Raw genomic sequence first — 24,150 nt, 5'->3', positions numbered from 1 at the left:
ATTAGCTGCTCCACAGCCTGTCAGCCACGACTTGCGCTGGAACCAACTCCGACAAAAAGTCCTGTTGTATGCTTTTGACTTCTCCTTCGTTGCCTGGGTTAGTTGAATTTCGGGCTTGTCAGGTCCCAACTCTTTAACTTGCAGTTTTTCTGCCATTGTCCTTCTGGCAAAAGGGTAGGTTAGAAGCGATCTAACCGAATTTGGGGGAGGCTGTGCCTCAACCGTTAACAATACCGCTGCCATCGTCTCTCTCTGACCTTATAGCTCACTTAGGCTACTGACTGAGGTAAAATTCTAGAACAGCAAATCTTCGCGCGTTTTCTGCAGGGGCGCAATTTTAAGCGCCCCCAAACCATTTAATTCAGCGACGCTGATAGGTCAAATATTTATTATTTTCCCCTGGCAACCATTTAATGATAGGCTATTTCGCTGCATATCAAGGGCGCTTTGACGAGCGCCCCAGAAGAAGAAAAACACCGTTTGTTGGTTGAACTTTAATGAGTCAGCTGGTGAAAATGTTAAAATACGCCTGGCTGTATATGGGCACACACATAGTAAAACTATCATTGATGAATTTTTTAAAAATATATATTTTTACTCCTCCACATTTGGGGGGGCGGAGCCCGAGCGCCCCCTATGGGCCAGCCGCCACTGTGCCTGAGATAGTCAATATGCACGTTATCTGTTGTGTTCATCTTTCTGATGTACTCTTTCTAATGGATTTGTGTTGTTTCATTCTGGATAGTGGTTCTGAAAATCTTCTTTCTTTCCATTTAGCATACAGTCTAATGGTGCTGGACTTGGGTTGAAACTAGTGGTGCAACTGATGAAAAGTCTCACGGTTCGGATCGGATCACGTTTTTTTCCTCACAGATCGGATCAATTTTCGGATCAGCAGAAAAAAAAGAAGATTTATTTAAGTATTTTTTGCCTATTAAAAAACATTCAACTCAAGAATCATTCCACGCAATTATATAAAAACAAATTAAGATGCAATATAGGGCAGTACAGGGCTTTCTATCTACCACTCCGCTGTGATATAATGAGCGGTCATGGTCACGTAGCTTTCCGTTGCCCTGGAGATCCACCCATTTGTATTTTGGGCAACAGAAGATGCCTGGGACAGTTCAGCCATAACTTTAAACTTTTCCTGCTCATACATGCTTGGACTGATCTTGTCACTGAAGTGGACGCGCAACGGAATGTCATAGCGTGGCTCAAGCACGTTCATCATAGTGTAGCGTAAATAGCGTAAATCTCGTTAAAATGACATTAATGCCATAACTGCATTGACGCGGCAAATCTCCGTTAACTAGTTACCGCGGATCTTCCTGTGCGTGGGGCTGCACGGCGTCAGTGCGTTAACTAACACGTTGACTAGTTTAAACCCTTGTTTTGCATAACAGAGTACAGCCTACCGTCTGCAGCTAAACACCCCAATAGCTTTTGTAATAGCTTTAGCCTGGTCAGATTGGGCAGCAAAGGGCTGCTTAAATACAGCAAACTCCTCTGCTCCTCCACTTGGACCGCTAGCGCTGGCCATAGCTATCGCTGGCGGCCATAGCTATCGCTGGCGGCCATAGCTATCGCTGGCGGCCATAGCTATCGCTGGCGGCCATAGCTATCGCTGGCGGCCATAGCTATCGCTTGACAGACTGACCACGCGCACCATACACATATTTTTTTCTTCTTTTTCGAATCTTCGGATCACGTGCGTGCCGAACCGTGGAGTGAGATCGGTTCGGATTACGGATCAACCGTGATCCGTTGCACCATTAGTTGAAACCCTCCATGCATGATAAGGAAATTTCTTGTCAGTGGCTTCTATCTCCTTCTTTGGCCACCTTATTAACCCAGCAGCAATGTGCTAGCAGCATGTAGGTGTTGATTGCCTGGATGTTGTTCTTCTCGTTCAGCTGACTCCTCTGGACTTGGCTTACTCTGTGCAGGTATTTGGTGGTTGCTGCTTTGTTAGTAGCCTTATGTTAGTAGGTCTACTCTTATATTGTTTAGGGGTGACTGTTGTTGTGATTTGGTACTGCATAACTAAAATTTAATTGAATAAAATTGAAACTTGATAAAATTAAGCTTCTCTTCAGTTTGAGTTGACAGAGTTGTAAACATCAATCTGTTTGTTGTTCATTTGCCTTTTTGTCTTCTGTCAGGATGGCAATACTGCTCTCCATGAGGTGTCCTGGCATGGCTTCACTCAATCTGTGAAATTGCTGGTGAAAGCTGGAGCCAATGTTTATACCAAAAACAAGGTGAACCTAGACTTAACCTGAGATCAGAGCACTGAATACATTAGCTGAAAGTTCTAATCAACATTGTTGTAGTTAACCAAATATAACAAAAATCTTAAAGTGTGAAAGATATGCTTGATCGTTGAAATTAAAAACTAGGCTTTAGGCAATAAAGAAAACTGGGGCTATAATCTATACTTGGAAAAAAAATAGATTAAGACATTTTCTACTAAAGACGCTGGTAAAAAATGTGTTTAGTTTTTGTCTGTGTTATTTAAAATTTTGTCAATACAGCCAGTCTGTGAATGCTTGAGGACTGTGAGTCAGTTTTTATACTGTAATACTTCTTCCTGAAAAAGACGATATAAATATATGGTATATGTCACTGCAACAAAAGTATCTCCAGGGAACACCAGTAAATGTCATACTCTCTCTGCTCCTGTTTGCAGGCAGGAAATACACCTCTCCACCTTGCATGTCAGAATGGTCATGCTCAGAGCACCAAGGTTCTGTTATTGGGTGGATCCAGACCTGACAGCAAAAATCATGTAAGTTATGTGCATTTGCAAGTGTCTGGTAGTTGTTCCTGTTCAGAGATTAAATTTGGCAGGCTATGGAACCCTAATATCCACTCTGGCAGTGAAGTGTGAGAAAAAGATAGTTTGTCAGGTGTTTGGTGTTCTTAATTTGTATGCAGATCTTGTACTGTCAGGGTTTCTGGTTCGTTGACCCAGTGTTTTCACTTTGTACTTTGAGACTGTTTTTTTTCCATTTGAGTCCTGTTTTATTGTGTTAGCCTCTGTCTTTGGCTACGTGCACACGAAAGCGCATCAAATTCGACTTTTCTGATCCTATGCGACCAATATCTGATCATGGTATGACAGTGTGAACAGCACAAATCCGATATTTTCAAATCCGACCCAGGTCACTTTCGTGTGTGGTACTGAATCCGATACATATCTGATGTTTTAGAAAGCGACTGCTGTTTGAATGGTCATGTCGCATTAAATTCGTCTTTTACGTCACTGACACAAGACAGACGCCAATTATCAGCGCGCGAAAAAGCGCCCGAGAACGCTTCCTGGCCATCCAGTGAAACTGTTGGGAAGACAGCGTTGGAGAAACGTGAACATTTTATTTGTACTGTACAATCTGCAGACTCTAACAGAAATCTGCAGCTATCCTTTGAAGCACCACTCCTCTCTAAAACAGCAATAAGGATAATTATTAGGCCATATATAAATAACAAAATAACTTTATAACTTAAAGCAAAATTGGGAAATGTAAAGTCTGAAACAAGTCTTTATATTAAGGGCCATCAGTCAAACAATACTGTTTGGTCTGGGTCTAAACAGAGGCGTTGTGTGTGACGTCTTCTTTTGCGCATGCGGGCCGCTTTGAGGGTTCACACTAGAGTGCGTTTGCTGTCACATTTTATTTGTAGTGTGAACGAGCAGACAAAAAAAATGGATTTGATCAAAAAATCGGAATTGAGCATTAAGACCTGCAGTGTGAACGTAGCCTTAGTGCATTATGTTTGGTGCTACTTCCCATGTGTCATTAGTTCGATTTAGTTCAGCTGTGTACTCTCCTGTCTCTTATCATCATCATCAACTTGTGTATTTAAGCCCTAAATTTCCCTAAGTTCCTTGTCTTGTCATCATCAGTTGTGTGTTGTCAGGTAAGTTCAGTTCAATTCTGCCAGCCAGTCATTCAGTCAGTCGTCTCATATTCTGTTTATCCTGTCTTCACAATAAACACCGTCCACAGCCTTCATAAGCCTGCAAGTCCTGTTTTTGGGTCCTCTCTCCTCCCTCTCTCCACACACCGACGTGACATGTACTTAATCACTGTGTTCTGCTGAACCTCCAAAGCTCAATGCTCATCATCGCAAAATGCACTTTATTAGTAGTTTTAGTAAACTATAAAAAAGTATAGTGGAAAAATTTTCCAATCTTCATGTATTAATATTTATTGATATAACTTTCATGCAAATAAATGGTACTGATTTTAAAATCCTAGCAAAGTTCACACTCTGTGTTGTAAGCATCCAAGTGCACCATAATTATAGAATAGTAAAATAATAATAAAACAATCACTACTGCTGATTATTATTTTGAGTTTGAATTTAAAAAATATAAACTTGAAAGAAAAATATATACGACCTCTTTTGTTCTTAAAGATCTGATCTTTTTCAGACAGTGCATTTGTTAGGTACAGAGAAGGCAAGAATTGTCACAATAGCAGGGCCAGAGTTGATTCATTTATTGCATGGTAATGCCTTTAATGACTCATAGATGCCTTAAGTTAATCTTAATGTGTTAATGTGTTATATTATTATTTATAATAGGATTATATTTGTGTGTGTGCTGCGTGCCCTACATACTGTGCTCTGTGTTATATTATTATTCATAATATACTATTTGTAATATTGTTATATATTTCCAAACCTTGATTGTTTGAGCTTCAAAAACAAATGAACTTGTTTTTTCTTCTTTTAAAAAAAAAGTTGAATACTGTCAGCAACATTCAAGTGCTGGACAGCATCGATAACGTGGTCCCCCACACAGAGTCCTAGGCTATGTGTGGTATCTGCTTTGAGAGTGAAGGTAGTAAATCTCTTACACTGTGTTTGGGGAGATTTACTACCTTGACCTGAGGAATGTGAATGCTGTAAAATTATTTACCAGTGATTATTTCTTGCAGGCAGGTGATACCTGTCTACATGTGGCGGCCCGCTACAATCATCTGGCTGTGATTCGTATCTTGCTGGGAGCATATTGCTCTGTGTCAGAGAAGAATTTGGTGAGTTGTGGACTGACTGGGGCATTTTTCTGGTAAAAGCTACTTGATGAAAAATTAATTGGAACTTTTTTCCTGTAATGTGAAAAAAATCACGTTTGAATTATAGAAGTTTTTTTAGTAGCTCTTTCTAGCCACTATAATCAAGTGCTTGTTTTTCTGATAGTTGGAGTTCTCTTTGTAATATCATAGGGTCTTTACCATATAATAAAAAGTGCCTTGACTTTATAGTTGGTGCTGTATACATGCACTCAACAGAAAGAACAAGTTTATTCCTGTATTTGACATAAAGTGTGTTAATATTTTTATTCTAAGCCCCACTTATTGCAGACACGCAAACCTAGGAATACAACCTGACCAGTCAGGCATAATTTGGTTCCTAAGTGCTGATGATTACTTTTAATACAGTTTCTTATTAACCTAGTGAAGTTTTTCATGACAAACTTAAATCATTTATGAATGCACTACAAGTGACTATTTTGGCTGGCGTCAGAGGGCCTCGGACTCTGGTGATGTGGAAACCTCGGACGCAGGTTCTGGTTGCTTGAGGCCAACAAGTACTGATTTTTGGGGGTTGAATTCTGCTGATGCAGGACTCGCTGATTCAGGCTCAAATTCAGGTGCTGGTGGGGGCTGCCTGGCAGCCTTGGGTTCTGATGCGGGCTCAGATAATGGGTGTCCTTCAGGCTCTAGCACCGCAAGCTGTGTGCCCTGTGCAACCCCAGCATCAGGAATACAGGCAAGAGGTCACAGCACTGCCGTCTGGTCCTGGTTTGCCCGAGCCAAAGGTGCTCCACTGGCCGGTCCTGAACCCTAACTCGAACCCTCCGGTGCAGAGCATGATTTGCAATGTGAATGAAGCTCTTGCAGTGGTTCTATAAGGACCAAATGGCTCATAACATCAAGCTAGACACCCCATACACCCGAAGCACCTCCCATAGAATACTCCCACAAAACACATGTAGACTGGTTGAGCAAACTCACACCCACCCTGAAATATCCTTAAGAGGCTAGGTCCAGTGTTCCGCAGCCCGGACGAAAACCGCATTGTTCCTCCTGTATCTGAGGTTCAACTAACAGATGGACTCTCCTTTCCACCACCCTGGCATAGATTTTCCCCAGGGAGTGTGTTCACGGAGGGTTGGAGGACACCCTCCAGTCCACCTTCTTGAAGATGGAAAACACTACTAGAGGTACGGCCCTAAATCCCCACATGAGTGTCTGACACTGGGACAACAGAGTGTTAGGGTACTCTTAACTGCCGTTTGGTGCATAAGTGCAGACAACAGTTAGGAATAGTTCCCTGACACAAAGGCACAGGGAACAGTCCCTCTCTACCACCGGGAAAAAAACAAACAAACCAACATACAGGCAGCAAGCCAAGGGGATCCCAGGATGCCCACCCTAGCCTGCTGCCTCTCACCAAGGGCAACTCCGGACTGGTTCAAGAGCCCAAGCTGTGCATTGAGTTGAGCCCAACTATATTTAGCCTTATGCAGTAGTTTAGTTTCCTTCCCCACATTCCATGTCCCCAGCGCTAGCATCGGTACCTGGAATTGGTCCACCAGGGTCTCTGCCCTTGGCTGACAACTGGCACACAGTGCCTTCTGTGGGTGCTGGGTCTACAGGAAGGTCGTTCCATGTCCCTTCTTTGGGCTGCTCTCGGCCAGGCTCCATAGGCCAAAGCCTGGTCACCAGGTGCTTGCCCTCGGGTACCCTTCCCAGGCTAGGCTCCATGGCGGGGTCCCAGTAACCCTATCCTGAGAAGGGGTTTAGCTGTTCCCTTGATCTTGTACTGGCAAGGTCTTCTGAATCGCCCTTTGTCTGGTTCCTCACCCTGGACCAATTTTCCATGGGAGACCCTACCAGTAGGCAGCAAAGCCCCCCAACAATATAACCCCTCCTCCATGATAAGGCAGTGATTCATGGAAAGGGAGACACATTTTTCCACATGATTACATATATCATATTAGTTGAACTTGTAAAAATATATAATGAAATTATAACTAGTAGATTAAATGAACCATATAAGGTGGGGATTTGCATGTTAAGGATGAGATTATATACATCATATAAGGTAAGATTAACATGGAGGAGTGAGGATATTATGTTGACTGAGTCATATTAAGATCAAAATTAATAAATGAAGAAGTTAACTGAAATAACCTTTTTATTCAGGTATATAGCTCATAGTTAATAATCAGTATGCTTTTTATGTTCTCTTGTAAATAAAATACTGTTTTATGATTTGTAAATCATAGCATTTTGTTGCTATTTACATTTTACACAGGATCCCAACTTTTTTGGAATTGGATTAGTAATTGCATTGTTTAATAGACCACAATAATAAAGAACTGGCATCTGTTTGAGATCTTCAAGTTAAGGTTAAACTTATATTAACATTACCTAACAGACCTTTTTTATGTCAAACATCATCAAAGAACAATCCTTCTCAAATAAATGCACGGTGCATTTATTTGAGAAGGATTGTTCTTTGATGATTTAGCCTATTTATCCCTTCCAAAGAGCACCTCAAAGAGACACAATTTAAATCCAGGAAGCACTCCTTTCTCCTTTGTTTTTAATATTGATGTATTTGTTTCATATTCATGTGCATGTCTGTGTGTGATGCACACAGGCTGGAGACACTCCGCTACATGTGGCAGCTACACTGAATCATAAGAAGGCGATACGCCTGCTGCTGGAGGCTGGAGCAGACAGTCGCATCAACAACAATGTGAGTGTCTCTGTAGACTCAGGAGAAGCATGTCTTTAATTTTAGCACATTGAAAAACCATAGTAGTTATAAGTGGCACTTTCTGTTGTCTAAAATGTTCACGAGTTTTATAGAAATCTATAAAAAATGTCTTGAGTTGAGGTTGGCCTATGATTTTCTATGAGTTCCTGCTTTAGTCCTCAAGGAATGGCTCAGTTTTTCTAATTTGTGTATTTCTCCAACTATATCCAGCCACTAATATGTCCTTGTTGGATCACATTTTAGTCAGCTCCTCATTATTGTCTTTGTCTGTCACAAGTTAGAATCTCAGGGGACTCAACCTCAAGGTCAGAGGTCAAGTTTTCTGAAAATCTTGTGACTGCCATGAGTTGACAACAAGCCAGCATAGAATTTTGAAATTGAAACCATAGGTATGCCTAACAGGAGGCTGTGGATTAGCACTGGCGAGTGCCAGTATTTTTTTAAAGGCAGACATATTGATAATGATGTCAGATCCATATTAAATATGATAAATTCTAACAGGAATTAACATCTATGACTACATCATTTCTCCTTCCACTCACTTGTCAAAATAACTGAAAAAGGAGTTGTCTTAAGAAATTGTAGTGGGTTGACTTGGGATAGGGTCTCACAATGCATCCACTTCCTCCATCAGCTTGCTGCCAGTCCCTGCTTCTTGCTTTTAACTCAAAGCTGTGCTATTCACCATTTCTTTGTAGAAGCAGCAGGTAGCACCTTGAAAAGCATTTGAGCAATTGACCATCAGTAGCTGGAAATTCTCTAATCGCATTACAAGTCATTATACCTTTTTTGGAGATGTCATTTCATATAATGAAATGTTAAATGGACTGATTCTTATATAGCGCTTTTCTACTCTTCTGGAGCACCCATTCATACAAGCACTTGCAGAAGTGCGTACTAACATTCACACATATTCATACTCCAATGGATCATCGGAGAGCAACTTAGGGTTGACCTGCTTTACCGCCTGAGCTACAGCCACCCCGAAATGTGTGAAGGTTCAGATTGTACATTAAAATATCCCATCAATACTAACAGGTTGCTAAGTTCACAGTGATAGAAAATAAGTTAATAATTTGCTTACCACAAGCCAGGGAAAACATCCAGTCTGCATGGAATGGAGAGGAAACTGTGACCAGCTGAAGGTGGACTCATGTTTTGTCTGTCTTGATTTGTATCTCTGGGTGTCTGCAGGCAGGTCTAACAGCTTTGGACCAGGCCAGAGAACACAACAACCCAGAAGTAGCTCTTCTACTGACTAAAGCACCCCAGGTAAACTCTCACTGTGACCAGTACAGGCAGACATAATTTATAACTATAATAAATAGTTTGATTGTTTTCCACGTATATGAAAATGTGATGTGTGATTTTTCTTTCTCGTGGGCTTTTCTAGGTTTATTTGTCATGTTTAGTAACTATAGCTCATATTTTACCAAATTTCACTGCCCAACATATAAGAAAAAAGAATCAGATCACTTAAACTATATTTAACATACTAACAGCTAAAATTGAATTTTTTTTGAAAAGCCAGTAAAAACTGTACTCATCAATACTTATCAATACAATATATACAATATATAATTCACAAATCATACTTGATGAATTGTGTCTTCTTGTGTTCAGGTGCAAAGTTTTGTGCGTGGCAGGAAAGCAAGGAAGAGGAGAGATGAGCTGAAGGCAGAAGGTCGGGCTCAGTCAGTGCCTAGAAATGCGATGCTACCCTGTAAGGTAAATATACTTAAGTGTCAGTGTAGCTGAAACTTACTGAATGTAGACTTCATCACAAAAATAGGAAAATGTGAGCAAAAACTGGAATGAGCAGGAATGTTTTTTTATGGAGGAGGGGAGTCAGGGTTGTTTCCACATATCTCTGGCGTTGGCCACACACAGTACTAGCCCTAAGGATTTTTATATTTTTGTGGGGACAATGCCTTTATCATATCCTTTAGCTAGAGTTAGCAAGAGTGCCAACATCATTGTGTGCCAGGAATTAGTTTCTCCTTCTCTCACCCCTTTTCACTCACCATGTTTTTATACACCACTCTGCATTTAATTAGGAGTTATTATTCATCTCTGGCACACTTCTACAGCATGTCTTTTGTCTTGTCTCCCTCTGCTCACCCCCAGGTGGTCATGACAGATGGCTGCCTGTCGCTGATCCTGGTTCTGCTGGAGGTTTCTTCCTGTTAAAAGGGAGTTTTTCCTTCCCAACTGTCGCCAAAGTGCTTGCTCAAAGACGGATGTCTGATTGTATGGTCTTTACCTTACAATATAAAGCGCCTTGCGGTGACTGTTGTTGTGATTTGGTGCTATAGAAATAAAACTGAATTGACATGAACTGAATTGGCCAAAAGTATGCACTCACCCATCCAAATCACTGAATTCAGGTGTTCCTATCACTTTCATGGCCACAAGTATATACAATTTGACACCAGGGCATGCTTGACTTTTTCTATAAACATTTACGAAAGAATGAGTTGCTCTCAGGACTTTAGTGAATTCCAGTGTGGTACCTTAATAGGATGCCACCTGTGCACAAATCCAGTCGTGAAATGTCCTTGCCACTGAATATTCCACTGAATATAGCAAAGGAAACGATTGGGAACACTGCGATTTTGATAGAATTGTAGACTTGAATTATTGAAAAAAGAAAAGGGAAAAGACAAAAATCCACAATATGTCTCATAATGTCCACTTTAAAATCTTTCATACTGTTTAAATGTTTCTGGAACCTGCTTAGATAAACCTTCCTCTCGTTCTACAGAGTAGTGTATCTGCTGCAGGCGACAGCCAGAGCAGTGACCAAGCTGCCTGCAAACACACTAAGGTAACTGAGTCTAACGCCAGGAGAGGAAAGAACAGGAAGCGGAAAAAAAAGGTAAGACCGTGCATATAAATATGGAATAAACCATGGAATAAAAACCTTTAAAAAAAATTAAAAAAAAGCGAAAGTAACCAGTAATGAGGGCTAACCTCAGAAGAAACTATCCCAGGTTTGTCCTGGACTTTGTCCAGCTGGTCACAGGAAGAGTCACCTTTTTAGATCCATTTAAAAACCATTTAAAACCACTGAAAAATTGTCCTCTGGAGAAGAGCAGAGAAGGTTGAAACAGTTTAATGAGTTTCTAGACCCAAGAACAGCACAGCAAAAACCAAGCAAACCTGGGGTGTACAGCCCTGGTGTTGCACAAGCAGCAGACAAAGACAGACAATGACAAAGACAAGGCGTAACAGAAAGATATAGAGAGAAGGGATATTTTGGCATCTTTCGGACACATTTATGGTTAGAGGTAATTCCGATTGCAACTTATTTATGGCCAGCAGGATATTTTTGTAGCCAAAATCAATTACTTGTTACTCATGAATTAATAACTTACGACCACATAGTGTTGGTTAACTATTGCAGTTTTATGGTCACTGCAGAGCAATAGGTCATAAGACTTGATGCATAGTGTTAGCATGAACCATTAATCTTCGAGAGGAATTAATCTAACTATAAATCACGATATATCCATTCAACATATATAATATAGAGTATATAACATAAAATATAGATACAACTTAAGTCAGTGACACACGGTGACACAGATGATTTTCCACCCTGTTGCCTAAACACGCAAACAAAAACATCTTACTGCATTATTTACCAGTTTAACAAAATTAATTGGATCACATCAAAAAATACCTGCCTGTCTGCACTCTATATGGATGTCTTCATCTTTCTATCTTTCTCCTTCCTAGCCAATGGATTGTAAAATATTATTACCTACGTAGTTAGTTAAATATCTACTACTACCACAAGATGGCAGTAATGTAAAGGATGGATGCAAACATGCCAGGAGCTTTTTAGTTTATGTCAGTTTTTACATGCTTGTCCTGAAGAAGTGCCACTGATATAACTAAAAAATGTAGATAAGGCACAATGTACACATTGCACAATATAAAAACCAAAAGCTTAACATATTAATTCCCTACAAATGCCGTTGCAGCCATCTTTGTCTGACCCTCTGCACTGCAGAGAGACCAGGCACTGTGGAACCATTCATAAGAAGAAAGGTAAACTGCGTGGAACCGCCCCTTATGTTTCCATCCCTCCACACAACTTCAAAGCCTATCAGCTGTACACGCTGTACCGAGCAAAAGATGGCAAGATAATGCAGGTAAGTGACTATCATTACCATGTTTTCGCCAACACTGAGGGTGCCAGTTTGGCACAAGTAAGGTGCTGTTAAATAACAACCAGGCTAGGTAGACACTGAGAAAAGCAAATAATTATTCTTCAGACAGTAAATGCCAGTATCTTGTATCTAGCTTGGTTACTGGTAATTACTAAAGTAGTTCTAACGATAGTATTTAACCTCCTAAGACCCTTCCACGACATGCATTTTTAATTTCTCTTTGATATTTGGGCATATTGGGGCCCGATAAATGCAAAAACAAAGAATTACCAGATTTTTTTTACCTTGTTTTTGTTTTTAAGAAAAATGAGAGCCACAAATGAGGATATTCATTTAAAATTTTGATACAACAGTAGCAGTATAATGTCCTCGTAAGTGGATATCAGGCCCATGTAGAGCAAAATTGAGTATTTTGGTCTAAATAACCCAAAATGTGATGTCCACATATGTGGACGGCAGGTCCTAGGAGGTTAAGTCTAGGATCCAGGTACATCACAATATGCTGTGTTTTGCCCCTTGAAATTCTTTACAAAGCATTTACTACAACCACCTTCAGATGTTGCTTGTTTGTAGGTCTCTGTTGCTTCATTTGTATCCTCAGCAATTAAAAAGCATGTACTGTTAGGTTAGGATGTTGTGACCGAGTTGGCCATTGCAGAATATCAATTTTTTGCTTCCAGAAGCTATTGGTTTGCTTTTGTAGTATGTTTTGGATAGGTTTTCATTCGCACTATGAAGTCTGTGTGATCATTTACACCACATGGCTTAATCTGAGTGGAGAGTATAGTTTTGTACATTTCATCAGCAGCCAGTTTGTTCTTGGCTGTAACTAGTGGTTTGTACCTTGTTGTAAATCCTCTGTATTTACATTCATGGACATGTCTCTGATATCTCCTTGAGTGTGTTCTTGACTTGGCTAGTCAAGTTTCTATTAATCAAGAAAAAAAAGTGATTGTCCATTTTTGTGGGCTTACAGGCTTTTTGTTGCTGCTGAGCTGGCTATTAAATTCCTTCTTTTTAAGAATGTACCATATTGTTGATTTTGCCATTCCATTTTTAATAACTATAGTATGTATTAACATGTTGAAGTTTGTATGGATATATCTTGAAAATATGACCTAGTGTCTCAATGATTTTACCTGTATAAATAAAGATGAAATAAAAAAAAAAAAATTCCTAAAGTTTTTTTTTCTATCCTTCAGACAGGTTTAGTTTGTTTTTTAAGACTTCTAACTAAACCACTACATTGGACACTGATGTGCCACCCCATACCCTGCCACCCACTGGTGTTACTATCATGTTACTATGATGTGTTTCATTGTAATTATTGTTATTTAACCCTGTCATGCATGAATTATCACAACCTCAATAAGGATTTTCTTCTTAAATATTTTTATTCTTCCTTTCATACCAACAGATAAATAAAAATACTTAAGAAAAATATCCTGATTAAAGTTGACATAACTTATGGATGAACGGGTTAGTAGTGTGTATTAAATCTTGATAAAATAATTAAGAGACACTTATACCACAGTGACCAGAGCGACTAATGAAAATTTAAAGAAAATGTCCATTTGTTTGTCGTAGCAATGCTTCTTGGCATTAAATCCTCTCTGTTGCTCAGCCCACAAATGCATTTTCCTTACAAATGTGACATCATTCAAGAGGAAATGAAAAAGCTTTCCCATTGTATGATTTATTGCTAAGAAACGTTGTTACAAAATACACAAATCAACAAAACTCGTATTTCCCTTTTTTCTGCTGGAATTTCCTTAATTTCCTCTTCTAACATTACACAAACCAAAGGTTATTATCACACTGTTCATAAACTTCTGGATTTTGTCCATTTTCTGTGGCATGCCTATGGTGGTGGTCTGAAGAAAATTGTGAATTCTGCTTTTGATTCATGCAAGGAGCTTCAGTCTACTACTCTACTACTTTCCTCTGGTGTATTTTTTCTATTTATAATAACCCTGGGTCTATGCTGAGTGTGCGCAGCTGATGGGCGCTGTGTAAAACGCCTGAATGTGGTAATGTACTACATTTTACAGGCAACCCTCCACCTCTGCCCTTCAACCTACCTGTAGACTGTAGAATGTAATGATGGGCTAAAACCCTTCATGTTTAATGTGACCATTGAGGCATATCAGGCAACAGTACCAAGCACTCACTATTTATCTGTTTTAAAGGTAAAGAGTTAATTACATCACATGTGAGTGCTCAGAATGTTTTCATTTATTCCTAATGAACATCCTTGTTTCTGTCATTTTTCCACTACAATACCTTAATGATTTAAATATGGATTGCTGGTTTGTGTTACAGGCTCCTCTGAATGGCTGCCGCTGTGAGCCTCTCATAAATAAACTGGAAAACCAGCTGGAAGCTACCAAGGAGGAAATGAAAACTGAGATCCACATCATTCAAGACCAACTGAACAGCAAGATGGGCCAGCTCGACCGCAAGAACAAACACCAGGTAGCATATACAGTTGCTCATTGCAACTGATCCACAAAAGAAAGTAAGCACTCACATAACATTAACTGCAGTTGGTGCTATTCCCGAGGTTAACAGCATTTCAGAGGCCTCCCTACCTCTCAACTCTGCCGCCCTATTTTTTCCCTTCCTTCATGAGTGGTCTTTCTGTGTGGAATTTGTGTGGGTTCTCTCTTCTTCTCACAAGTGAGGTTAATTGATGATTCTAAATTGCCCATAGGTGTAAATGTGAGTGTGACTGTTTGTCTGTCTCTATGTGTCAGACTGGCGATCTGTCCAGGGTGTACGCTGCCCCTCACTGCTGCGTACACCAGCGTACACCCTGGACATGACTGAGGCCATTTCTGATAAGGTCTCATGAAGTGTAGATAGATCAACTGAACGGCCAGATTAATTCCTTAAGGACTAAGGCTTTTTAGATACTGTTCATCTACCGTCTAGGTTTTTTTTAGGCCTGCCTTTTGGCTTCATCTTTTGGTTTCCACTTTTCCAAGTTTTCTTACATTTTCAAGGGCGTACTGCACACCAAGTCGTGATATGCCAAGTTTTCTGCTAATGAGTCTTTGGGAATCCCCTTGTTGACAGATTGTTGAAATGGAAGCAAGTTATAGTGCATCCAAAAAAAGTATTTACAGCACATCACTTGTTCCATATATTAAAATCTTACAGCCTAATTCCATAATGGATTAACTTCATTTTCACTTTCACCTCATTCTAGATACAATACCCCCATAATGACAAAGTGAAAAAAGTTGTTTAAAATTCCTTAAAAAATGTATACAAATCCAAAATATACCACACACATAAGTATATAAACATTCACGGACTTTGCTACTCAAAATTTGAGCTCAGGTGAATCCTGTTTCTACCAATCATCTGTCAGATGTTTCTACAACTTAGAGTCCTGCTGTTGTAAATTGGCTAGGCTATTGTAATTCATTGTTATAATTATTATCAGGCTGTCCTACTCCCTGAAAAGCCTTCAGTTGATTCAGAATGCCGCATAGAGAGAGAAATGTCTTCCTTCTCTCTTCCCAATGGTCAAGATGGCCGCCCTCCATGAGCCTGGTTCTGCCGGAGGTTTCTTCCTGTTAAAAAGGAGTTTTTCCTTCCCACTGTCGCCAAAGTGCTTGCTCATAGGGGGTCAATTGATTGTTGCGGGTTCTCTGCCTGTTTGTTTTTTTATTGCAGGGTTTACCTTACAACGTAAAGCTCACTGAGGGAACTGTTCTTCTGATTTGGTGCTATACAAATAAAATTGAATTGAATTGCAAAGATGGGAAAATGGCTGTGCACTGATGCTCCCCATCCAACACGATGGTGCTTGGAAGGTTCTGCAAAAGGAAACTGTCCAAAAATAGGTGTACCAAGTTTGTAGCGTCATACTCAAGACTTAAGGCTGTAATTGCTGCCAAAGATGCTTCACTAAAATAACAAGGCTACATGTACATGTTATATATAAATTTTTATATAAATGTTTTATTTTTAATAAACTTAAAAGAATTTCTAGCAAACTTTTTTTTACAATTTGTCATTATAAGGTATTATGTCTAGAATTTTGATGTGAAAAATTAATGTCATTCATTTTTGAATATGACAAAATGTTGAACAAGTGAAGCGCTGTGAATACTTTCCGGATGCACCTTAGTTACTCCTATTAGTGTGAGTAATTATTTTTATGTGTTATGTGTGTGTGTTGTCTGCAGAAGTAGCAAAAGTACAGAATTTACTTATCTAAGTAGAAGTAAAGAGGTTGAAAGCTACTCCAGTAAGATTGAAGTACTGAAGCAACTTTTTTTACTCAAGTCAAAGTGAAAAAGTGCAGGCTCTGGAATGTACTCCAAGTAAGAAAGTAAAAAGTAGCTCCTTGAAGGACAATTCTACCAACTATTTTTGTACAAAGGTAACTGAACCTTGCGCTATATTCATATAATAATAAAATAATATTAGTACATGAGAATAAAAAATTCAGAATTGGTTTTAGTTACAAAGAAGGAAATGATTTCTCTTTTGGCATATAAACACGGTGTGGTAAGAGGATGCATGTGGTCAGACTGAAAAACACACAAACAGGGAAGAGTGGATTGGTACAAAACAAAATATGGACAGATGGTAATGAACAGATTGCACCATCGTGCAATAAAGAGAATGTATGTTCGATCACAAAACAGCCGATCAATTTGTTTCACCAAGTTTGTTTCTACACGAGTCATTTTGTAGAGGGTATGGCAGCATTGACAGTTTGTCTTAAAACAGTAACTGTAATGTGCACATTTTGGCTTTTTATTATGACTGTTTTCTTGAAATAAAACTTTATTCTCAATTTTTTTTCTTAATGTGGCCCTAATACACCTTTGTAAAACTGTGACAGAACAGAATAAACAGAACAAGGATGTCTGTCTATTCTTGGGTTTTTAGTGAAGCCTAAACTTGAATGCATTTGTAGAATGAAGGTGAATAAAGCTCTGCCTTTAGCCTGTGTGACAGCAGGGTTTGAATGCAGACATGCAGTAAAATGATAGGAAGCACAGTAGATAAATCCTTTATCTTTTTAACGGTGTCAGCCCTGTTTTCACGTTGTTGTCTGTGATTAGATCTGGGCTCTTGACAAGATGACAGTGGAGAGAGCGTCAGCAGAGAGAAGCAGCTGTCTGAAGAGGATCGAGCAACGGGCCCTGCAGGAACGACGTGAAGCAGAAAAGAGACAGGTAACACTGTCAGGATACCTCTGACTGTGGAACTCTGACTGCTCTGTGTATGAAGCCATCACAGAATGATGTTTGTTGTGTGTGAAGTTTGTTCATGAAGAAAAAGGAAATTTAACATATTTGACCTTTTACTGTAATCTCCAGATCAAACAAAGGCAATAGAAAATGTTAACCGGGGTCTGCATGACATTGGGACACAACAAGCTATCGAAATTGGGCATCATCATTGAGTGCTGTGATAAAGTGTTTGCCCCCATCCTAATTTCCTATTTTTTTGTATGTTTGTCATACTTAAATGTTTTAGATTAACAAAAAATCTAAATATTAAGCAAAGATAACACAAGTACACACAAAATGCAGTTTCTAAATGAAGGTGTTTATAATTAAGAAGATAAATTAACTGTGGTGTATCACATCTTTGAAATGCTGAGTTCAATTTCTCTAGTCACACCCAGGCCTGATTACTACACGCCTGTTCGGAATCACTTAAATAGGACCTGCCTGACAAAGGGAAGTAGACCAAAAGATCCTCAAAAGCCAGACATCATGCTGCGATCGAAATTCAGGAAAAAATGACAAACAAAGTAATTGAGATCTCTCAGTCCGGAAAGGTTATAGCAGCAACAACTCATCCAACAGGTCTCAAAAGACTCCAGAATAACATCTAAAGATTGCAGGCCTCACTTGCCTCAATGAACACTGACCTTAGTCAGTGTTCATTTCTCCACCATAAGAAAGAGACTGAGCAAAAATGGCCTGTATGGCAGGCTAAGAGTTCCAAGACGAAAACCACTGCTGAGCAAAAAGAAAATAAAGGTTCATTTCAGTTTTGCCAGAAAACATCTTGATGATCCCCAAGACTTTTGGGAAAATACTCTGTGGACGGACGAGATAAAAGCTGAACCTTTTGGAAGGTGTGTGTCCCATTACAGCTAACGTAAAAGTAACAGAAAAGGAGTACCAGCAAAACCAGGCTGAGGGAGGGGCATTCATCTGCTGTGACTAATTGAGGGTGAGAAGAGGACAAAAGACATGCTGTGCAAGAAAGCCAGAGAATAATAACTAATTATTAAGTGCAAAGTGGTGTAAACACACAGGTAAGTGAAGAAGCACCCAGTGCATCATGGGAAACTGTAGCAGCCTACACCTATTGCAGCATAACTAAGGGAGGATTCAAGGTCACCTGATCCAGCCCCAACTTTATGCTTTCCTCAAAAAGGAAAGTTTAAACCTATTGTTAGGCTTCCACAAAAGAGGGGCTCTGCCTCCCATTCTACTTTTAAATATCCTAGATACCCCAAGTAAACCAGCGTCTGGGAGTGAAGTGCTCTATTGGAATGTTTCACAGGGTAACCAGTGCCCTCATGGCAATTGTTATAGTTTTATTACATCTAGCCAACAAAATAGAATTGTTGTTTTAATTGTGAATGTGAAGCTATTGGTGCTGTGGCCCATTCCTTTAAGTCATAAGTATGTGAAGTAGAATAGATGTTACTGTAATTTTTCTAAGCATTTCTTAAGTCGTCATGATTTTCATACTAATAATTACACAGTGGGCCCAAACATTCAATTGAATTAAATTGAAATAACAGTATTGCAAATGCTCACAATTATAGATCACATTCTATGAACCTATAAACTGGATGTGGATGCTGTTGAAGGCAGAGGAATATCTTGCCGTGTAATTACATTAGCACATTCCACCCAGAGTCATTTCACTGCCTCATTCGCACTCAGCTGGCTGTGGAACCCCAGAACATTAAACTAGTCAGATGTTCTCGATATATTACGTATAAAATTTTGTCAACTGCATCATGTTCACACGAGCTGAATCTAGAGACGGTCTATCCAAAGAGATTCCAGGACTTCTCTTATAGCTTGATGCTGTACAAAGAGGCACTGTAATATTAATAGGGTGCAATTCTGTCTGGTCTCTACTTCTTTTAGTAATATATGCTTCAGTATGTCTATTGACTCCTGCAGCTAGCATTATCATTCTTTTTCTGTACTGGTCCACAGTATGCTGAAGTGCCCGTATATCTGCAAGCAGGGGACCTGATCAGTTGACCTGTGCACAATTAATTAAACTGAACTGTACACAACTTTTCAATCTCAGTAGGTGATCTTATACGGGACTAATGTGCTGGATTAGGTGGATGTCAGGATATAATGATGAATAGATGAACTCCATTAAAGATTACATCATTGTTTTCTTTTAATCTACTTTTAGGACAGTGTATGCATTAAATGAATGGGAACTGATCTAATGAGCTCTTCTGTCATTAATAGAACTCTTGTGTGTGGTTCATTGTGTCCCCTAAGCAGACAGCTCTGGCCAGTGAACTGAAGAGCTGGTGTCTGTCCAAACTGCAGAACATGGAGGGCCGTGTCACAGGAGAGCCCAGCAGCACCAAGTTACAGCACTCCTCTACTGTGGCCGAAGCTAATGTAGCACCCTTCGCTGTGGTGCCCATTGGACAAGGGGGCAGCTCCCAGTGCCTTGAGCACCACAGTGACCCTCCACTCCTGGAGTTCAGCCGGGAAGAGTCTAGTGTGGCAGAGGGTGGCACAGCCAGTCACTACTTTGTTGTTCATGTGGAGAGCTCTCCAGGTAACAAATCAGCATAAACAAAGATGCTTTGTTTTGTTTCAGAAAAAAAAGAAAAAAAAGAAGAAGCTTCAAATCAAATTTAAAACAGCGACCCTGTAAATTAATAAAATGAATCCAATGAAACCTCATTTTCCTGTTCTGAGCTGATAGGAGTGATAACTGGTGTGGTCTTCTGCTGTAGTTCAGCTGCTTCAAGGTTCCACATGTTATGTGTACACTGTTCAGTAATGCTCTTCTGAATACCTTGGTTGTAATGAGTTACTGTTTCAGGAACTCAGTTTGCCCATTCTCAACTAGGCATTCGTGCCTAGAGAACTGCTCACAAAATTGTTTTCCACATTTTTCTGTGTATCGTTGTGTGGGAAAATCCCAGTAACCCAGCAGTTTCTGAAAAATTCAGAACAGCTGGTCATCAAAGTCTGTCTTGATAATGTCTAAATGCTAAGTGGCCAGTGATATGCAAAAGAAAACAGCAAGTATCTTCAGTATACATAAACAAATAATAAAAAATGAACAATTATATAATTCCTACCCAAATTTGGCATCAGTTCTGGAATCTGAAAAAACAGGAATTCTATACAGCATTTATAGGTCTATTCACACCATGAAAATACAACAGAGAAAATGCTACATGCTATTCGTGACTGCAGATTTGCATTGCATGCTAATTATCAGGCTGCCTAGTGGGTTCTATTCTAATCTTATTTATACAGCAACAGACAGGCTTCAGGGGTCTGTACCTTTGCATTGTAAGGTACAGACCCTAGAATAATACAGAGAAAATCCCCAATCAGACACTCGCTCATGAGTAAGCAGGATGAAAATCTTTGGAAGAACCAGGCTCGGGGAACGCCAACAGGATTAAAAAAACACACACACATGATTTTTAGGGCCAAATACAGTTGTATCTGAATTTAGAAGCACAGCAGGGTACCGTGAAGCTTAATGTTGGCTGAACCTCTTGTGAATTGTACAGATGGTGATAAGGATCAGAATACTGAGGATGACTCTCCCACAGCAGCCAAGAACCCCCCATCATCTGTTCAGGTGGTTCGGCCAAAGGAGCGCTCTGTGACCTCTGCTGACACCAAGAGGAAGAACCAGGAGCTGAATGATGTGGACATAATGAGGAGTGGGGCCAGGAGCCAAAGATCCAGCAGCTTCTCTCCAGCCACGGAGCGGCGCTGCAGCAGCAGAAATGACATAGGGATCAGAGAGAAGGAAGGACACTGTGATACAGGGAAGCACCAGAAGAAATATTTTCAGGGTAGGACTAAATTGAGAGGGGACATAAAGGTCAGGCCTCCAGAGGTCTTTGGAGGCCAGCCTACGTTTACTCAGGAGAGGGACAACATGCATGCCATTGAGGTGACCCAGTATTTCTTTGAGACGGTCTCGACTCAGATGGAGCGCTGGTATGAGAGGAAGGTGCAGGAGGCTCAATGGCAGGCAGATCAGAAGGCTCAGACAGAGAAAGATGCTCTGATTAATAGGATTGCCTACCTGGAGGATGAGCTACGTATGCTGAGAATGCATCGGGACGAGGACTGTTAAGATACAATCCATTTGCTGGAGAAAAAAACTGCTGAGATCTGTCCAGCATTGACCAAACATCATATAAATGTGATTCCTCTTGAGGACCAGTATACAAAACTGCAGAACCTCAGAACCACAGTCTTAGAGCAAAGTGCTCCATTGGGGTGGTGTGGTAGTATGAAGTTTTTAAGATAAGATGCAGCCTGATTATACAAGACTTTATGAGGCAAAGGGTTTTAAATTTGATTCTGGATTTGCCAATGAAGCCAATGAATGGAAGCCAGTACAGTAGAAATATGCTCTCTCCTTCTAGTTCCTGTCTGAAGTTTTTTCGGACACCCTGATAATAATGAATTACAGTAGTCCAGCCTAAATGTAATACATGCATGAACTAGTTTTTCAGCTTCGTTCTGAGACAGGATGTTTCTAATTTTGGAGATATTGTGTAAATAGAAGAAAACAGTCCTACATGTATGTTTAATTGTGGTGGAGGTGTGGTCCCTGGCTCAGCTGCAGGGGAGGGGTGGCGCAGCGAGTTCAAGGGGCAGTGCCAGGCAGGTGAGTGGACAGGTAGTCGTGTGGCACTGATGAGCTCTCTACTGTTGTCAGTGATGCTGGAGTGGAGAGGAGGAAAGGCTTTAGAAGGTGTGCGCAACGCCGGGAGAGAGCTGTAGTGAGAAGTGTGTGTGCCAAACCTTAAAAGTACACTGCTGTGTGTCGAGAAGTAAAAAGAAACGTTTCGTACACTGTTTGTGTGGGTCCGGTCCTTGTACAGTGGTGCTGAAACCCAGTGGAGTATGTCCGAGCCTCAGGCCGCGCCACAGGCGCAGCCACTCCAAATCCTGGCTCAGATGCTGGCAGAGATGGCGACCGTGAGCCGTGATCAGGCGGGCGCACAACAGAAGCAGATGGAGCAGTTGTGGGAATAGCTGGACCGGCAGATGGGGGACCTGGAGCAGCTGGTTGCGGTTGCCGCGCCGTGGGGCATTGTTGGAGGCAGAATGGATGGAAGTGAGATGTGTTCATGGTGATATTCACAAGTATCCTATTGTGCCACTGATATTAAAATACAAGGACAAAACACATAGGATTAAGGGTGCGGTTTGCTCGTGCCTGTCGCTCCCCCTAATTCTGGGTATGGATTGGCCAGTCTAATAAACTGTTGTGGCAGTATGCAGGGATGCGATTACAACCATTAATAGCCTCACTAGAAGGTCCCGCCAGCTTGGGAGGTTCACTTTATGGGAGATTTTCCACTGGAGCAGTCTTGTGATAACATTCTAGGCACAGCCAAGTGATAGAAATTGATTATCACGTGGTGCGCCCTGAAGCCGTGCAGACCTCCCGACTATGTGTTATTAAAAGATTTATCGAGTGAGTCGTGACACTCACGAGAGGAGGAAAGGCTTTAGAAGGTGTGCGCAACGCCAGGAGACACCTCCAGTGAGAATCGTGTGTGCCAAACCTTAAAAGTACACTGCTGTGTCGAGAAATAAAAAGAAACGTTTCGTACACTGTGTGTCTGGGTCCAGTCCTTCTACATTAATGTACGCTTTGAAGGACATATCCTGTTCAAAAAGTATTCCTCAAAATGTTACTGGAGGCCAAGGTAGTGTCATCCAGAGTAGCCATCTGGTTAGAGACCATATTTTGACGATTTTTTTATAACCTCAGTTTTCTCTGAATTTAGAAGCAGAAAATTTGAGGTCATCCGGGTCGTTTTGTCTTTAAGACATTCCTGCAGTTTAACTAATAAGTGTGTGTTATCTGGCTTCATCGGTATGTAAAGTTGGGTGTCATCTGCATAAAAGTGAAAATGTATGCTTTGCTTTCTAATAATACTGCTACGGAACCCTGTAGAACTCCATAACTAACGAGAGCACTACCTTTAATACCTACAGCATGCTCTAATCACTGTAATAAAATATTATGGTCAACAGTATTGAGTAAGATAAAGATCTGTAAATTTCTCTTACTTTACTCACATTTCACAGAATGTATTTTTAGTAATAAGTCTGATATGAATTATTGTGGATATGGGCAAGTGTACGATAATGGGGAATTTAATTTTTACTTTACAATCCTGTTTTAGTGTAATATTTATTGTGAAGTAGTACTTTCTTGCTTATTTCATTTTTATGTACTGTTCTTTTAATACACTGTAATTGCACACAGGGGGAGCAGTCAGGCTTCTGCACTGTGGATAGTGGAGGCTTTAACTAGCTGTGGAATCAAACAGTTTTCTTACCGTGTCGGGCAGTGTACAGGGACATTCAGGCTGATTCTTGTGAATTCAAGACTGTGGAAACATATGTTTTCAGAGGGTTTTCCCAGCAAGTGATCTAGTGGATTTTTAGTGTCTCCTCTCTCTGCTTCTCTTCCCCTCTGTTTTTCTTTCCCTCTCTTTTTCACAGTTTCTCTTGTCTTTCTCTTTCCTATCCCCCGGTCCTGTTGTTCCATTTGTAATAACTTAAAAGTAAAATAAACTAGAAAAAGTTGCATTTCCTGCGAAAATGCAGTGTGAATGCCGTGTAGTGGAATCTGAAAACAGCAGAAGGAGAACTCCGCTGAAAACACTGTGTAGAAGCTGAACTCTGCTTTATTTGAAAGACACCACAGAAGAGTGTCAAGAAAGCAGGGAGAGTTCAAGGATGGAAGACGTGCAGCAAGCACCACAGGTAGGATCTGAACCAGCGCCAACTGGTCTCAAGGCAGCTGCTCATTTCACTGAGCCAAACTTGTTCTCAGGTGACTGAAAAGATATGAAACTGAAAATTGTCCTGAAAAGAGGTGAAGATGCTGAAAATTCTGTTGAAAAGTG

General features: G+C 40.4%; 1 protein-coding gene across 4 annotated transcripts in view; it reads left to right on the top strand.

Annotated features, from left to right (window-relative positions):
* Nucleotides 1-23,830, top strand: part of ankrd6b (ankyrin repeat domain 6b) — a 79,225-nt gene extending 55,395 nt beyond the window's left edge. For 2 of the 4 annotated variants that reach the window (XM_085246583.1, XM_085246581.1), the window contains 12 exons: nucleotides 2,166-2,264; nucleotides 2,693-2,791; nucleotides 4,950-5,048; nucleotides 7,684-7,782; nucleotides 8,998-9,075; nucleotides 9,427-9,531; nucleotides 10,568-10,681; nucleotides 11,793-11,963; nucleotides 14,304-14,456; nucleotides 17,069-17,182; nucleotides 19,508-19,793; nucleotides 20,770-23,830. In XM_085246583.1, the coding sequence (XP_085102709.1) occupies nucleotides 2,166-2,264; nucleotides 2,693-2,791; nucleotides 4,950-5,048; nucleotides 7,684-7,782; nucleotides 8,998-9,075; nucleotides 9,427-9,531; nucleotides 10,568-10,681; nucleotides 11,793-11,963; nucleotides 14,304-14,456; nucleotides 17,069-17,182; nucleotides 19,508-19,793; nucleotides 20,770-21,347 (1,995 nt within the window). In that variant the 3' untranslated portion in view covers nucleotides 21,348-23,830. Of the gene's footprint in view, nucleotides 1-2,165; nucleotides 2,265-2,692; nucleotides 2,792-4,949; nucleotides 5,049-7,683; nucleotides 7,783-8,997; nucleotides 9,076-9,426; nucleotides 9,532-10,567; nucleotides 10,682-11,792; nucleotides 11,964-14,303; nucleotides 14,457-17,068; nucleotides 17,183-19,504; nucleotides 19,794-20,769 lie in introns of all 4 variants that reach the window. The other 2 variants (XM_085246582.1, XM_085246580.1) reach the window with 1 other exon arrangement.
* The last annotated feature ends 320 nt before the right edge of the window (nucleotides 23,831-24,150 follow it).

Source organism: Mchenga conophoros, linkage group LG15 (genome assembly GCF_057382185.1).
Source record: "Mchenga conophoros isolate Kocher_MC1m ecotype Shallow Benthic linkage group LG15, M_conophoros_male_GT1.1, whole genome shotgun sequence".
NCBI classification, from domain to species: Eukaryota; Metazoa; Chordata; class Actinopteri; order Cichliformes; family Cichlidae; genus Mchenga; species Mchenga conophoros.
The sequence above is the reverse complement of the archived record's forward strand: the minus strand, read 5'-3'. Positions and strand labels throughout refer to the sequence as shown.